The 15954-nt window shown below is 45.2% G+C and overlaps 1 protein-coding gene across 2 annotated transcripts in view; it reads right to left on the bottom strand.

The window, feature by feature from the left end:
- The window catches only part of LRGUK (leucine rich repeats and guanylate kinase domain containing), a 121767-nt gene that overhangs the window by 47815 nt on the left and 57998 nt on the right, over positions 1-15954 (bottom strand). For both annotated transcript variants that reach the window (XM_002711985.6, XM_089328642.1), the window contains exons 12-15: positions 11287-11383; positions 5713-5826; positions 2890-3091; positions 605-700 (exon numbers count right to left, since the gene is read on the bottom strand). In XM_002711985.6, coding sequence (XP_002712031.3) covers positions 605-700; positions 2890-3091; positions 5713-5826; positions 11287-11383 — 509 coding nt within the window. The remainder of the gene's footprint in view (positions 1-604; positions 701-2889; positions 3092-5712; positions 5827-11286; positions 11384-15954) is intronic.

The following is a 15954-nucleotide window of genomic DNA, read 5'->3' as shown; positions in this document are numbered from 1 at the left end:
TACTCGTAATCCTGTTATCTGCTGCTCACGGTCCATGAGGCAGGAAGGGAATACAAACTCCACTTAGCAGGATGGGGACCTGGAGCTCAGAACAGCAGAGCAGCTTGCCCAAGGGGGCAGCAAGGCCAGGGCCAGGAGGATACCCTCCGACTGGTGCGCTTCTTGCCAAATTCTGCAGAGAACACCATTGAGGACTGGCACAATGGAAAGAAAAGAGGACGGAAAGCTCTTGGACCGGAACACTTGGACTAAATATAGACCAGACAAGTAGCAAATACCTCAGCCCCACCGAAGGAAACTCAACTTCTAGAAGGCTGAGTTCTGGACCATGGGGCTAGTTCTTTCCCTCTCACCCCCACAGTACGGCCCATCATGTGTCTGCAAGGGGGAGTCCTCTGAGTTCTATTATGGTTGGGCAGACAAGGAGAGTTGTAGGACCAAGAGGCTGACCCTTGCAGTTTGTGTATGGGAACAGTCACCCCAGAATAGAGTCACTGTCAGCTCTAGCCCTAGCTAATCAGTAGACAAGTAACAATGCACAGAAATGGTTTCCTTTCTATGGAAACAAACAAACAATGCTGGCACAGAGTGGACAGGACAGTACCTGCAGCTGGAGCCAGACTTTTGGCAGGTCCCTCTGTCAATCCCAGGTAGTCTCTGATGAGCTGACTCAGCTTCTCATAGGCAGCATCCAGGTCATCTACAGAAATTGAAAGAGTGCGCTAAGAGTCAGTGCTCAGCTGTTGCTGGTCCCGGTTTGTTCACTACACAGAGTTTTAGGAATATTGTGGTACACAGAATGCTAAGATGATCCCAATGTCATTGCACCTCATAGAATCTCTTGTCTTTCAGGGTGGGCAAAATCTGCAGCGGTAACAAGATATCACGTCCCTGATTAGGTTTACATTATATGCTAAGAGGGTTTCACAGATGGGATTATGGTTATTAAGAAGATTATCCAGGTGGGCCTACTCCGGCCACGTGAGCCCCACAAAACAAGTGTTCTTCTCCAGCTGGTGGCAGGAGGGGACATCAGACTCAAAGCACAAGGAAGACTAGGTGTGCTGCGGCTAGCCGGAAGACGGCAGGGGTCGCGTGGATAAGACACGGGAACCGCCTCTAGGAACTGCCGGCAGTCAACACAGAGACTGGGCCCCAGCCTGAGAGCGAGGAGGGACTGCACTAACCAGCAAGAATGAACCTTGGTGTGACACTCCCCGGGCCTTCTGAACTGACGGCCCAGCTGATAACTTAATTTCACCTCCGAATACCCTGCACAGAGAAAGCAGCTGTGCTGTGCCAGACTTCCAGTCTACAAAACTGAACTACAGACAGGTGCTGTTTTAAGCTGTTGACAGTAATCGTTTCTATGCAGCAAAACAAACACGGAGCACAGGAACAATAATTGAAATATCAGCAATTTTATATGGTTCAACCTAACGTCTCTGAAGCCAAAACAGGTATAAGCACTGTTAGGAGTTTTTTGAGGATTCTTCCAGAGATTCCTTTATGTGGTACAAGAAAATACATACGAGGTTGTTTTTTATTTGTTACATACACGGTGGTATGCTATACCTGTGGTTGTCTTTTCTTAAGTATGGCTTAAAGATATTTCCTATTTCAAAATCAGTGTTTTCTCAGGCCGGTGCTGTGGCTCACTAGGCTAATCCTCTGCCTGTGGCACTGGCACCCCAGGTTCTAGTCCCAGTCGGGGCGCCGGATTCTGTCCCGGTTGCCCCTCTTCCAGGCCAGCTCTCTGCTGTGGCCCGGGAGTGCAGTGGAGGATGGCCCAGGTGTTTGGGCCCCTGCACCTGCACGGGAGACCAGGAGGAAGCACCTGGCTCCTGGCTTCGGATCAGCTCAGTGTGCCAGCCGCAACGCACCGGCTGTAGCAGCCACTTGGGGGATGAGCCAATGGAAAACGGAAGACCTTTCTCTCTCTCTCTCTCTCTCTCACTAACTCTGCATGTCAAAAAAAAAAAAAAAAAAGTCAGTGTTTTCTCATTCCTTTTTGTGATTGTATAATACTGCTTTAAAATATACAGAAATTTCGATATTTCAATAAATTCTTCCACTGACTACTGGTTCAAATAAGTGACCATTTCTAAAAGAGTACTGAAAAATGTCTTGCCCAGATATTTTCATGGTTACATATGTTTTTAGAAAACCACACTGCTCTTTTATTCAATGGGACATCCCCACTTTAGCACAGTGTTGAATCCAACACCAAAACGAAGACCCAGAGAGATTCCTGCAGATAAACCAGCAAAGAGAACATTCATTATATATTATTGTCAAGATAAGCGCTGCATGGGGGGGAAGTGGGGGGCACGGGGCAGGGGAAGGAAGCAGAATGAACACAGGGTTCAAAGGCCCTAGGCACTGCAGCGTTCATTCTTCTGGGATTAAAACAAAAGGTGAAAAGTAGCTTTCAGGAAGAGAAGAGCACACGGACTAGCAGACTTGGAGGCAGCTTATGTGGTCAGAGAGCAGGGCAGACTCCAGGCTGGCCCGTGAGCCCAGGGGACCGGGGCCATGGTTATGATATTTTTAACAGTTTGGTTTTTACCCTATAAGTAGATTATGATAAAACTGTCTGCATTACATAGACCTTTCTGGAAATTTAAATGTGTATTTCAAATTATATATCATCTAACCTTGTACTCACAATATCCCCAAGTAAGGAATCTACTCCAGGCTCATTTTACACCAATGTTTATTGGTTAACATCTTAAAGAACAGGAAAAACAGTCTGATTACAATGATTGACAATGTTTTATCTCTTGGATTCTTACTCCTTTGTGTCACCCAAGAATTTTCTTCCCATGAAGCAAACTTTTAATTTAGCAACCATCTACTTCAAAAATAAAGCTTTTTAAAGTTACTGACCTGAATTGATTACTGCATCAAAGTATCCTGGAAATTTCTGATTAATTTTAACATAAAGGTCCACTCTGGAAACAGCAAATTCAACTTCTGCACGACTAAATAATCCTTTTCTCCGCAAATATCCTTCATATTTTTCCTTGTTCATGGGCACCACTAGGATATAGCGAGGCTCGAAATAGCAATATTTCAAACTTCTTACACCCTACACATGTAAAGAAATGATAAGAAATTGGAAAGAGGATACACGATTTAGAAATTACTTTGGAGACAACTGACAACATAGGTGTAAGAAGTAGTATTATATTCAAGAATTTATCTGCAAGTAAATAAATAATTATATTTTTCATAAGTATCTCCAGGTTGGATTACTTTTTTCTCTTCACCAAACATTACATTGTCATTGGAAATAATACAAATTATTCTACCTGGTTACCCTCCAGTCATTATAATGAATATTACTGTTATAAAGGAAAATCATTGGCTATAAGATAGCAGCACTGCGATGTTACTAGTCAAAGTCATCTCCATTCTACACTTCAAAAGGCATCTCACCAGGAAGAAAAGGCCCCTCTGCTAACCCTATGCCATCCCCTGGGCACCCTTCCCATGCTTTCAGGAGCGACCTGGTTGGGCCGATTCCAGTTCCTATCACAACTTCTGTCCCGGAGCAAGCAGGCCAAGCTCCTGGTATCCTGCCAACCAGGGAACCACGGGGGGGGGAAGCACGGTTGGACGGCAGCTCTCTGCCTCCTGCAGTCAGCAAAGCCCTCAAGCTCTAGGGGTATCAGTTTCCTCATGGGTGAAGTGAGAGAGACGGTAGAGCCCCTTCTATCTCAAGTCTATCATCAGTTAACTCAGTGTTCACAATCTTGGTTTAGAAACTCAGCGGGAAGAAATACGGGCTCTTTTCAAAAGCAGTTTCTGGGAGAGTCAGTGACGAGGGCAGGCTGGAGAAATCCTTCAGCTGTGGAGAACCAGGGGAATTAAGCGCGGTTTATAGACTCAACCCAGGGAGTGAGCAGCAGGAAGCTCTCGAGGAGGACAACCGCGACACAGGAGCCACCACGCGGTACCTGCTGGACTGGAAAAAGAAACGAAAAAGATGGAGTTTCTGCCCTCGAAACCTGCCTTCATTTTGGTTTTCCCTTTGTGAGGAAGAAACTTCTTTTAAAAAAGTCTCTCTCTCTCTCTGTTGTTAATTACCATATTAGTGCAGAAACAAAGACAATCCCCTTCATTAAAGATACAAAACCAGGGGCTGCAGCTGCGGCATAGTGGGTAAAGCCACCGTCTGCAGTGCCGGCATCCCCTATGAATGCTTGTTTGAGTCCTGGCTGCTCCACTTCCGATCCAGCTCTCTGCTGTGGCCTGGAAAAGCAGAAGATGGCCCACGTCCTTGGGCCCCTGCACTCGTGTGGGAGACACAGAAGAAGCTCCTGGCTCCTGGCTTTGGATCGGCCCAGCTCCAACCCAGCTCCAGCTGTTGCAGCCATTTGGAGAGTGAACCAGTGGATAGAAGATCTCTCTCTCTCTCGTTAATTAACATATTAAAGATACAAAACCTCCTTAAAGATACAAAACCAGTTACTTGCAGAAAGGTAAGAATGGAAGGATTGTGAAGCCAGGAAAGCTAAAGAGCTGGAAGGAATGCCATCAGATTCCCCAAGTTGACCTGTAAACCCTTAAGAGCCGAAAGGGAATTACAGCCTCCTTCTCTGCGAAGTTATAAAGTAGAAGGTAATGGATGGAGCAGGAAGAGTGAAGGAGTATCAGGCTTGTGTAAGCTTCGAATCCTCCAAGTTTGGTCTAACGAAACCATTTTCATGCACTTTTTGATTGCAAAAAGCATGACACTGGGGGTCAGTGTTGTGGCTCAGTGGGTTAATGCCCTGGCCTGCAGTACCGGCATCCCATATGGGCGCTGGTTTGAGTCCTGGCTGCTCCACTTCCGATCCAGCTCTCTGCTATGGCCTGGGAAAGCAGTGGAAGATGGCCCAAGTCCTTGGACCCCTGCACCTGCATGGGAGACCTGAAGGAAGCTCCTGGCTCCCGGCTTCGGATCAGCACAGCTCCGGCTGTTGAGGCCAATTGGGGAGTGAACCATCAGATGGAAGACCTCTCTCTCTCTCTGTCTCTCTCTCTCTCTCTCTCTCTCTCTGCCTCTTCTCTCTCTGTGTAACTCTGAGTTTCAAATAAATAAATAAATCTTTAAAAAAAAAAAAAAAGCGTGACACTGCTTGGTGAGGGCGACTTGACAAAGTGATCAAATATCTTTGAAGATTTCAGCTATTTGATAAAGCCATGTATTTTAAAAACAAGTGCGGGATGGTTTTACTCTGGACCTTAACTTCAGAGAAGCTTCTGTGTACTCTCATTGCACCAGCTAGCTGAGGGAAGACAGCCGCGCTGGGGCCCAGAGGAGAGTCTCCTGAAATCTGCAAGTCCCAGTCGCCAGAAGTCCTGCAGGGCCTGAGTAACTGGAGTGAAAAGACAGCCCCGCCCGCACGCCTCTGTGCAGAGAGAGGGAACAAGCATGCCCAGGGCATAAAGAACTAGGCTGTAGCTTACATCACTTCATATAATTTAGTGAGGAAATAACTTAGAAAATACATCTTGGTGGTAGCTTCACTCACGGCATATGTGTGTATTCTTGCATTGTAGTCTAACTCTGTCACTTAATTTTTCATAGCCTGCGACCCCCATGTCCATGTTTCTCTTGTGCCTAGTACTATGCTGTTGCACACTGGAGCCCCAACCTCAAATAGATGTACATATTTATATACACACATTAAAAAATAAATTGATTGAATAAAAAATACTTACTTCTATTTCCAAATGAATACAGCTTGCTAAACCATCTCTTGCGATACCTTCTACAGTGTCTCTATTCAATCCATAATTATGATTACCATAATTAAATGTTAGAATGAATTTCCCCTGGAATTTGAGAAGTATAAAGATTTTCATATAACAGTGGCCATAATGAAATTTAATAAAAATAAAATCACTTGATATCTTATTTTTATATAATTCCATAAAACAAACACTAGCAACCATGTAAGAATGACAATGAGGTCATAAAACTTAATATCCAACTGTAATAGAGTAATTTATTCAGAATTCTCAGCTGACAAAAAAAATGAGGCTTTTGGAGATAATCTGTGGACAAAATGTCAGAGGGTGAAGGCGGTAAAGCTTTCTGTGGAACAAAGCAGTTTGCTTATTTACTCAATTCCTGCCAAACCTGTAGCACAAACCTGCATTCCTGAGAGAGAAAACTAATAGTTTGCTCTTTGCCGCCACAATTTCAGCTATGCCGGGCATACCAGAGCCCAGAAAAGGCTTTTATTCCTGCACGTCTTTCATTCCAAGATAAGCTATGAATTAAGGATAAATCCTGAAGACCAGGGATGACAGAGACCTTCTGAAACAGTCTCATCCTGTTTTACCCCGTAAAGACAGCTTACTGCAGCAACTGTCCGTATGCTGTTCAATACACTGTTGTCTGCCCACAGTCATCTGAAATATAAATACTGGCTTTCCTCTGCATTCTGGGAGCTCAGCTGAAAGCTGTACTCCTCGCAAAGGAAAAAAAAAATGCAAGTAAAAACACGGCTCTCAACCTTGTCTAAGACTTTTTCTTTGACATGTTCTATTTATGAAACCACTAGGTCTAACCTAGTCTGGGAGGCTGAAGACAACAGAAGGACTAAAAATGTGGATGACCTTGGCAAGTCTGAACCCTCAGATACCTGACTCTGAAATAAACAGAGGAAGGAAGACTCAGAGAGACGCACTGAATCCTGCCAAATGGCAGCAGCAGCACTAACAGCAGCCGTGACTGGGGATCCGTTTGCTACCCTGTGCCTTCTGGCTCCAGATGTGCCGGTGAAGTGTAGGCCTGGGGGATCAGCTATCCGTCAGGGAAGACGGGTTGGAAGACCAGGAGACACAAGGCTTCTCTCGGGCTGCATGGGTCTCTGGAAGACTCGTCCGCTGCGGCTGACAAGGAAAATCTGGATCTCCATACTCATAAGAAAGTTATGTCAGGGCCGGCGCCGTGGTGTAGTGGGCTGGGCATCCGCGAGCAGCTACAGCATCCCTTACGGGCACCGGTTCGTGTCCCGGTTGCTCTTCTTCCAAGCCAGCTCTCTGCTATGGCCTGGGAAAGTGGTGGAGAATGGCCTGAGTGCTTGGGCCCATGCACCCATGCTGGGGACAAGGAGGAGGCTCCTGGCTTCAGATCAGCTCAGCCCTGGCTGATGCGGCCATTTGGGGAGTGAACCAGCAGATGGAGGATCTTTCTCTCTGTCTCTCCCTCTCTCTGTGTGTAACTTTACCTCTCAAATAAATAAATAAATCTTAGGGGCCGGTGCCATGGCTCACATGGCTAATCCTCCACCTGAGGCGCTGGCATCCCAAATGGGTGCTGGGTTCTGGTCCCGGTTGCGCCTCTTTCAATCCAGCTCTCTGCTGTGGCCGGGAGCGCAGTGGAGGATGGCCCAGGTGTTTGGGCCCCTGCACCTGCATGGGAGACCAGGACAGGGCACCTGGCTCCTGGCTTAGGATCAGCACAGCACGCCGGCTGTGGCAGCCATTTGGGGGATGAACCAACGGAAAGGAAGACCTTTCTCTCTGTCTCTCTCTCTCTCACTCACTGTCTAACTCTGCCTGGCAAAAAAAAAAAAAAAAAAAAAAAGAAAAGAAAATGTATACAATCTAAGCATACTTTTCAGATTGTCACATACTTTGTTTTCTTGTTTACACAAGGACCTGCCCTGCGGATCAAGGTGGCATTTTCTGGAAAGATACAGGCTTTGGAAGAATCTTGCACTGTACATTTCTAAAAAATAGACCCCAGCAAACTGATTCATTAAAACATTGGGGGGAAACGGTCCCTCCCACTTCCGACTGGTGACAGTCCTTTCATCTTGCGCAAGCAGACTTCTAATAAGCAGCAATGGTCGTACTGCAAAGACTTCCAGGTCTCTGGCTGTATCTTCCTAAGTCAGGAAGAAGGGTTCTTTGTGGGGGCTGATCTGTATCCTGCGGCGATGGCTGTTGGAGCAGGCATGTGTGTGGGAAGGGTGTGCAGGTCTGTGTGTCAGCACCTCAGAGAAGATGGGTGTGACTACCCTGGCAAATGCGCAGGGAAGCAATGCTAGACTGTCAGAGGATGGGGGAGGGGCCAGACTGTCAGGGTGGAGAAGGGTTCTATGTGCAGAAGGTTGACTGTGTGGGTATGACTGGTGAAGCTGACAATGGATCCTGAGTTTATAATACCAGGTTTGTCTTCATGAAACAGATTTTAAGTTCACATTAAAGATGAGAAAAAAAGATCAGAGGCAAAATTGAAATGGAAGAAAATGACATTATATTAAGGTAATATATTTTAGCAGACGCAGTAAAAATGAGCACCCAAACACATGAAGATTTCTGCAGAGTGAGTAAAACTCTAAGACTAACTACAGTATAAAAGCGCTGTGGTTTCAGACTAGGGATTGAAGTAGAATAATGTGATATCTGACAAGACATGGAACAACAGAAGGGGCATCTGGGGTGCTCAAAGTGGAAGAACTGAACTAATAAAAATGCTTCAGACTCTAAGAAAAGTTCACATGAAGTTTGGAAACCAGCTGCCTTTCTACCTACAGTCAAAAGGGAATGCTTTTTACTACTTCTCACCCTATAGAAAAAATAACTCAAAATGGATCAAAGACTTAAATGATAGACCTCAGCTAGTAGGAAAAAACCTAGAGGAAACACTTTAAGACACTGGTATAGGAAAGAATTTTTCAAATACAAACCCAAAAGCACAGACAACAGCAGCAAAACTAGACAGTTGTGATTATACCAAACTAAGAAGCTTCTGAAAAACCAAGGAGACAATAAACAGAGTGAAGAAACAAACCGCAGGCTGGCGCCGCGACTCACTAGGCTAATCCTCCGCCTATAGCGCCGGCACCCGGGGTTCTAGTCCTGGTCGGGGCGCTGGATTCTGTCCCGGTTGCCCCTCTTCGAGGCCAGCTCTCTGCTGTGGCCAGGGAAGGCAGTGGAGGATGGCCCAAGTGCTTGGGCCCTGCACCCCATGGGAGACCAGGAGGAAGCACCTGGCTCCTGGCTTCGGATCAGCGCAGTGCACTGGCCGTAGCAGCCATTGGAGGGTGAACCAACAGAAGGAAGACCTTTCTCTCTGTCTCTCTCTCTCACTGTCTAACTCTGCCTGTCAAAAAAAAAAAAAAAAAAAAGAGAGAGAGAGAGAGAAACAAACCGCAAAACGGAAGAAAACTCTTGCAAACTCTTTACCTGACAAAGAACACACAGAATCGAAGAAGAAAAACCAAACAATCCAGTTAAGAAATGAGCACAGGATCTGAATAGACACGTCTCAAAAGAAGACATGTAAATGGCCAACAAGTATGAGTGAAACTCTGCCCACTATCATAGCCCCCAGGGAAATGCAAACTGACACCACAATGAGATATCATCTTGCTCTAAGTAGAATGGCCATTATCAAAGTAAGAAACAGAACAAGCAGTCCCAAGGATGGAGAGAAAAAGGAACGCACCCTCCTACACTGCCCCAGGGAATGTAATCAGTACAGTCACTATGGAGAACAGAGAGGAGGTTCCTCAAAAAACCGAAAACAGACCTACCGTCTGTGGACCCCACCCATCTGCTTCTGAGTATACCCGAAAGAAATGATATCAGCACATCAAAGAGATACCTGCACTCCCATGTTCCCTGCAGCACTTGTCACAATGGCCACCAGGGGATGAACAGATAAAGAAACTGTGGCATATATACATAATATTATTCGGCCAAAGAAAAAGAATTAAATCTTAATATTTGTAGCAAAATGGATGAAACTGGGGGTTATTACACTCCATGAAGTAAGTCAGGCATAGGAAGATAAATGGCATATATTCCTTCCCATTCGTGGAAGTTTAAAACAGCTACCTGAGGCCTGCGCCATGGCTCACTAGGCTAATCCTCCACCTTGCGGTGCCGGCACACCAGGTACTAGTCCCAGTCGGGGCGCCGGATTCTGTCCCGGTTGCCCCTCTTCCAGGCCAGCTCTCTGCTGAGGCCAGGGAGTGCAGTGGAGGATGGCCCAGGTGCTTGGGCCCTGCACCCCATGGGAGACCAGGAGAGGCACCTGGCTCCTGCCATCAGATCAGCGCGGTGCGCCAGCCGCGGCGGCCATTGGAGGGTGAACCAACAGCAAAGGAAGACCTTTCTCTCTGTCTCTCTCTCTCACTGTCCACTCTGCCTGTCAAAAAAAAAAAAAAAAAAAAAAAAAAAAAAAAAAAAAAAAAACCAGCTACCTGAACTTAGAATAGCGATTACTGGAAGCTGGGAGGGGTGGGGATATTGGGAGGAAGAGGGAGGTTGGATAAGGAGTACCAAAATACAGAGCGAGGTAATAATTTCTGGCCCCCCACAGCAGAGCAGGGTGAATGTAGTTCACAAAAATGTATTATACATTAGACAAAGAACCAGAAGACAGGAGCTCTCAGCATAAAGAAAAGGAACTAGAAATGCGGACTATGCTAACTGCCTGACTGATCAGTTTGCACTATATACCTGTGTTGAAATACTGCACTATACATCATAAAAATGTACAAGTATTACATGTTAAAAATTGAGAAAAATAAAGACAAGGAGGTGACTGTGAATTACCACCAATGACTAGACTATCAAGGTTTCAGTAAAGAAAAAAAAAATTAAATTGAAGATTATCTTGAGTGTCTATAATATTGACTGATGCATGGTAGCTCTCATCACCTGGCAGACACACAGTCCTTAAAGAAATTAGGAGTCTTAACTGGTCTGATAGAAGGGCTTCCGTCTGCATGAGTGAACTACTTGACTTCTCAAACTGGAAGGTAACTGAGGATGGTAACATGTCCAGTTCAAGCCAACTAAATGGGACACAGTGCTTAGAGCTGTAAGAGTTAGAAAGTACCACTGCTAATAAACACGGGGAGTGCTCTCTGGACTGACCCCCTCATCCCAGGAATAATGAATTTGCAAGCTTTGTGTAGCAAGCCAAGTCTAATTGAGAACTGTAGACTAATGATAGCAAAAGCAACTGATATGCACAAATCACAAGAATCTTCTGGAGTGAACTTAGTTCTAGCTTTTTAAAATGTCCACATGCTCATTTTCATTAGAAATTTTTTGTGGTATTTGCAATATGCAATTGCAACATTTTCTCCAAGATCATGAAATACTTGTGAAGAATGGATGTATTAAGAAGTTTACCCAATAACTCATCTCTCACAACAAGCACAAAACTCAATTTTTCCTTTTTAATTTATCACTATTTTCTAAAATTTCTGCAAGAGAATGTGTACTTCTTGTGCAAAAAAAAAAAATAAGAAATGTTCTTACCATGTTTAGCATTTCATCAAAAACTTCTTGAGAGATAAAATGATAATCAACTCGGTCCCCTTCTCCAAAGTAAGGCGGTCTTGTGGTATGACAGGCTCTGGAATCATGAAAAAGACAACCTGGCCTATTTCTATTAACTTAACATTCAAAACAGAAAAGACTTCGTTGTGAAGTACTGTGTCGGTTTTTTTGTTGCTTTAGCTAAAATACCTGAGAGGGGCTACTTATAAAGGAACGAGGTTTATTTTGCCTCATGGTTTGGAGCTCACGGTCCACGGTCGTGCAGCCCCATTCGTCTGGCATCTGGGGGAGGCCGGCAGTTCTGGAGCAAGTGTGGAGGAACACTCCTATGGCAATCCAGGAAGCAGAGAACCTCCGGGAGTACAGTCTTCTTCCCATGCGTCTCCTCACATAGCCACAGTGGCTCCACCACAGAGGCTCTGCCCGACAACCTGAGAGAGTCTAATCACTTTCCAAGGCTCTGCATTCAAACACCTGGGTTCAATTAAGTTCCAGCTTTCAGCCATGAATATAAGACTCTGGGGATCAGAACTTCAGGACCTCTGGGGGACACTCAAGTCATGTTCCAGTCTCGCCCAGTATGGTTTGGAAAAATGAAGTTGATCTACAAATGATACATCGTACACGGATATAATTGTGAAAATAGTATGGCTTTGAAGTGCTAGACTAGGTTCAGTTGCTATAGTCTGGAAGGTTTATACAATTTTGCATTATCAACATCAAGCGTTTGCTTTTGAAGAATCTCTGAAATCATGTAACATGTTAGGAAGCGTAACAATATTAATCACTCATAGATTTTCCACATGAAGGATTTCATGTTCATGCTGATCTATAAGCATTTCCCACAGGTTCCCCTCACCTCCCTCCACCTGGCTGACCCCTTTATGTATTCAGTTTAACTGTCACCTTGACAAAAAGAGCCTTGCTTGGCCTCCTGTGTCTGGGTTATAAACTAGGATTCCTACAGTGAATGGGATCTTCAACAATCAATCAGGCCTTTTCTACCCACTGTCTGAGACAGAATCCCGCCTCCCACTAAATCCCCCAATTGCTCTCCATCACCAGAAATGCCTTCTTCTGTATATTTATTTGCTTCCCCCATCTTCTTCAGCAGAACAATCGGAATCAGGAGGGGAGGACTGTGTCTTGCTCATCCTGTTCATCACTGCATTTCCGATGTCTAGCACACGGTAAACATTCACTACACTTTTGTAAAATAAATTTTAAAAATGAAATGTGAAGTGAATGACACCTGATAGGAGTCCTATTATATAGATGATTAGAAAAGTGATTTGCCCAGGGTCCTGCATGGTGGTGCACCTGTGACACTGGCATCCCATATGAGTACCAATTCAAGTCTGGCGGCTCGAATTCCATTCTGGTTCCCTGCTAATGTGACTGGGAAAGCAGCAGCAGATAGCCAAAGTGCTTGGGCTCCTGCTACCCATGTGGAAGACAGGGAAAGAGTTCCTGGCTCCTGGCTTTGGCCTGGCCCAGCCCAGTTGCTGAGGTCATTTGGAGAGTGAATGAACAGATGGAAGATTTTCTCTCTCTCTCTCTCTCTCTCTCTCTCTCTCTCTCCCTCTTCCTCTCTCTCTGTCACTCTGCCTTCAAATAAATAAAAATAAAATTTTTTTTTTAAAGTGGTTCATCCAAGATCACACTGCAGGCTGATGCCAGTCCCAGAACTAAAATAGTTCCAACTACCCAAGACTCTTAAATCCATATTCTGCTTTTCCAATGCTAAATTCTGGGAATGCAAACAGATTTTTAGATTATCCTGAAGTTGTTGTTGTTGTTGTTGTTGTTTTTTTTTTTTGACAGGTAGAGTTAGAGACAGTGAGAGAGAGACAGAGAGAAAGGTCATCCTTCTGTTGGTTTACTCCCCTAATGGCCGCCACAGCCGGTGCACTGTGCTAATCTGAAGCCAGGAGCCAGGTGCTTCCTCTTGGTCTCCCATGCGGCTGCAGGGCCCAAGCACATGGGCCATCCTCCACTGCCCTCCCAGGCCACAGCAGAGAGCTGGACTGGAAGAGGAGCAACTGAGACAGAATCCAGCGCCCCGACTGGGACTAGAACCCGGGGTGCCGGCGCCGCAGGTGGATGATTAGCCTAGTGAGCCATGGCATTGGCCGATTATCCTGAAGTTTAAAACAGGAGGACAGGTAGACACTTGACATGTTATTTCATTTAGCCCTCACAAAATCATGAGGTAGATACCGTTTATTTTCATTTTACAGATGATGAAACAGGCTCAGTGACTAAGCCAGGTTATCAGGTAGCAGTGCCAAGGTGATTTCAAAATCAGTTCTTTTAAATTACACACTAATTAAGAGGGTGACACAGTGACCTCAACAGCCCGTCCATTACAAAGTCAAAGACAAATAAGTCTTTGTCATTCATACCATGTTCTCTTTCCACTGTAATCCAGAATTAACCACACGAGTAAATGTTAAGGTCTGGACATTACACTTAAATTGTATACTAAGAGAAGACTGTCGGAACACCACGACATGTGTTTTATTGTCTGAATATACTGGCGATTCGTCCCAGGCCTTGGCAGAGACCTGGACCCTCCGTGCACTGGTGTCCTTGACGGGGCAGGAGATGTAAACACGCAGCCTGGCACCGCGTGCTGTACAGCCTTAGCACAGCCTCTACATATCTACGAGACATGCTGAATTCACAATTTCCAACAAAGGAGCTGAACTGCAGAGATCATTTTCAGAATTTCTAAAAGGAAGACAAGTAAAAGACGCGATCTGAAGCCCCTGGGCAGGTAAACAAAGGGATGGCTGCAGTGATGTGCACGAGCTTTCTATTACGAAGGACCCAGAACGGCCTGCGGTGTTTGAACCTCCTGTCATGCGATTTTCCCACATGGAAATGGTTCCTGTGTCATATGCTGCTCAAATCTGAACGTCTTAAAAATGAAATGCTTCATAGTGAAAGCAGTGTCTCATGAAGCTTACTGAGAAAAAATGATGCCAAATTTTAGACAAAGAAATGTGCTCCAGCCGTCACTTTCAATATCCTTCTCCGTAATTTATTATTTACTAATTAAATCAAGGTGAAAAGTTAAATCATGGCTTATAAAGGGAGCCCTCTCCCTGTAAGTCTCACTCAGACAGGAGGGTGAACTGCAGATTAACACCAGATTCCAGCTCTGTTCCTAGAAGCCCAGGGGTGACATTCAGAAGGCCAATTCATTGGCCAACTGTCATCCGGGCTACTAATCAACCAAGTCCACGGAAATGAGATGATCAGGATGGAAAAGGATCTGAAAAGCCAGGCCAGACAGCCAAATACTGGAACATCCAGGGGAACGCAATGGCAAGAAAGGATGTCCATGAAGAACCAGCAGGAGGGTGAGGAAGCAGAATTTCTTTTCGGTGTTTGATTCAGAAGCACATGGATTTAAAAATCTCCATTCTGAGCCAGACTGCCTCATGACATAATGCACGTCTGGCTGCTGCAAATATTTAGGCAGAGGTATGGCTGTTCTGAACCCAAGCACAGTATAGCACACCACAGTGTTAGTAAATGAGCCTTTTAAAATGTGTATCCATAAAAACCCAGGTATTCCTAAGTTATTCAGCAGGTAAACTAAATTGGTCTAAATATCCAATATATATTGATCAATTATATGCCAATAAATTGTTGGACACAATTTAAGGGATTATGAAATAAAAAATCCCAGCATATACTGTATCTGATTCTGCCCAGTTTCTAGAAGCTACTTATCACTTTCTAATATATACCATCATCACCTGGCATTATTTTCTAACTGTTCCCTATCCCAGCCTCCCTTCTCCAAGTCTTTTCCCAAAATACAGAAAGAATATACTTTCTAAAATGGAACTGTGGCCATGAAAACCCTTATGGTCAGACCCCGTCTGTCTTCCCGTGTTATCCTCTGCCACTCCCCTGACAATGCAAGAGAAGCCATAGTACAATGTACATTTCCAGAAGACAGGATGCACCTGCTGCTTTCTCTGCCTGCAGTGCGCTACCCTCTCAGGGCCCTGGCCCACTTCTCACCACCGAGACTTCACTTTCCTCGTCATACCACTCAGCAAACTATCATGGATAGGATGGCGCCGTGGCTCACTAGGCTAATCCTCCACCTGCGGTGCCAGTACTCCGGGTTCTAGTCCCGGTTGGGGCGCCAGTTCTGACCCAGTTGCTCCTCTTCCAGGCCAGCTCTCTGCTGTGGCCCGGGAGTGCAGTGGAGGATGGCCCAAGTGCTTGGGCCCTGTACCCCATGGGAGACCAGGAGAAGCACCTGGCTCCTGGCTTCGGGTCAGTGCAGCTCTGGCCATTGGGGCCATTTGGGGAGTAAATCAGTGGATAGAAGACCTCTCTCTCGGCCTCTGCCTCTCTGTAAATCTGCCTTTCAAGTAAATAAATAAATTAAAAAAAAAATAAAACTTATATTGGATAATGAATACAAGAAAATCTAAATGAGAGCAATGACTTGCCCTGAAGATGTGCTCTGGTTTTATCTTTAGTTCCCATTAGAAAGCTGTTATGTGCAATGGTTAAACTGCCTCACTCTCTCAAAGGATGGGATGATTAGCTATCTTACACCCCTTGCCGTCTAACATGGTCTCAGATTCGTGCCTCCCTAGAACTCTTGGAAAGATT

The sequence above is a fragment of the Oryctolagus cuniculus genome, chromosome 3 (assembly GCF_051225735.1).
Source record: "Oryctolagus cuniculus isolate XC-2025 breed Fujian yellow rabbit chromosome 3, ASM5122573v1, whole genome shotgun sequence".
In the NCBI taxonomy this organism is placed as follows: domain Eukaryota; kingdom Metazoa; phylum Chordata; class Mammalia; order Lagomorpha; family Leporidae; genus Oryctolagus; species Oryctolagus cuniculus.
Note: the sequence above shows the minus strand (reverse complement) of the source record. Positions and strands in the feature narration are given on the sequence as shown.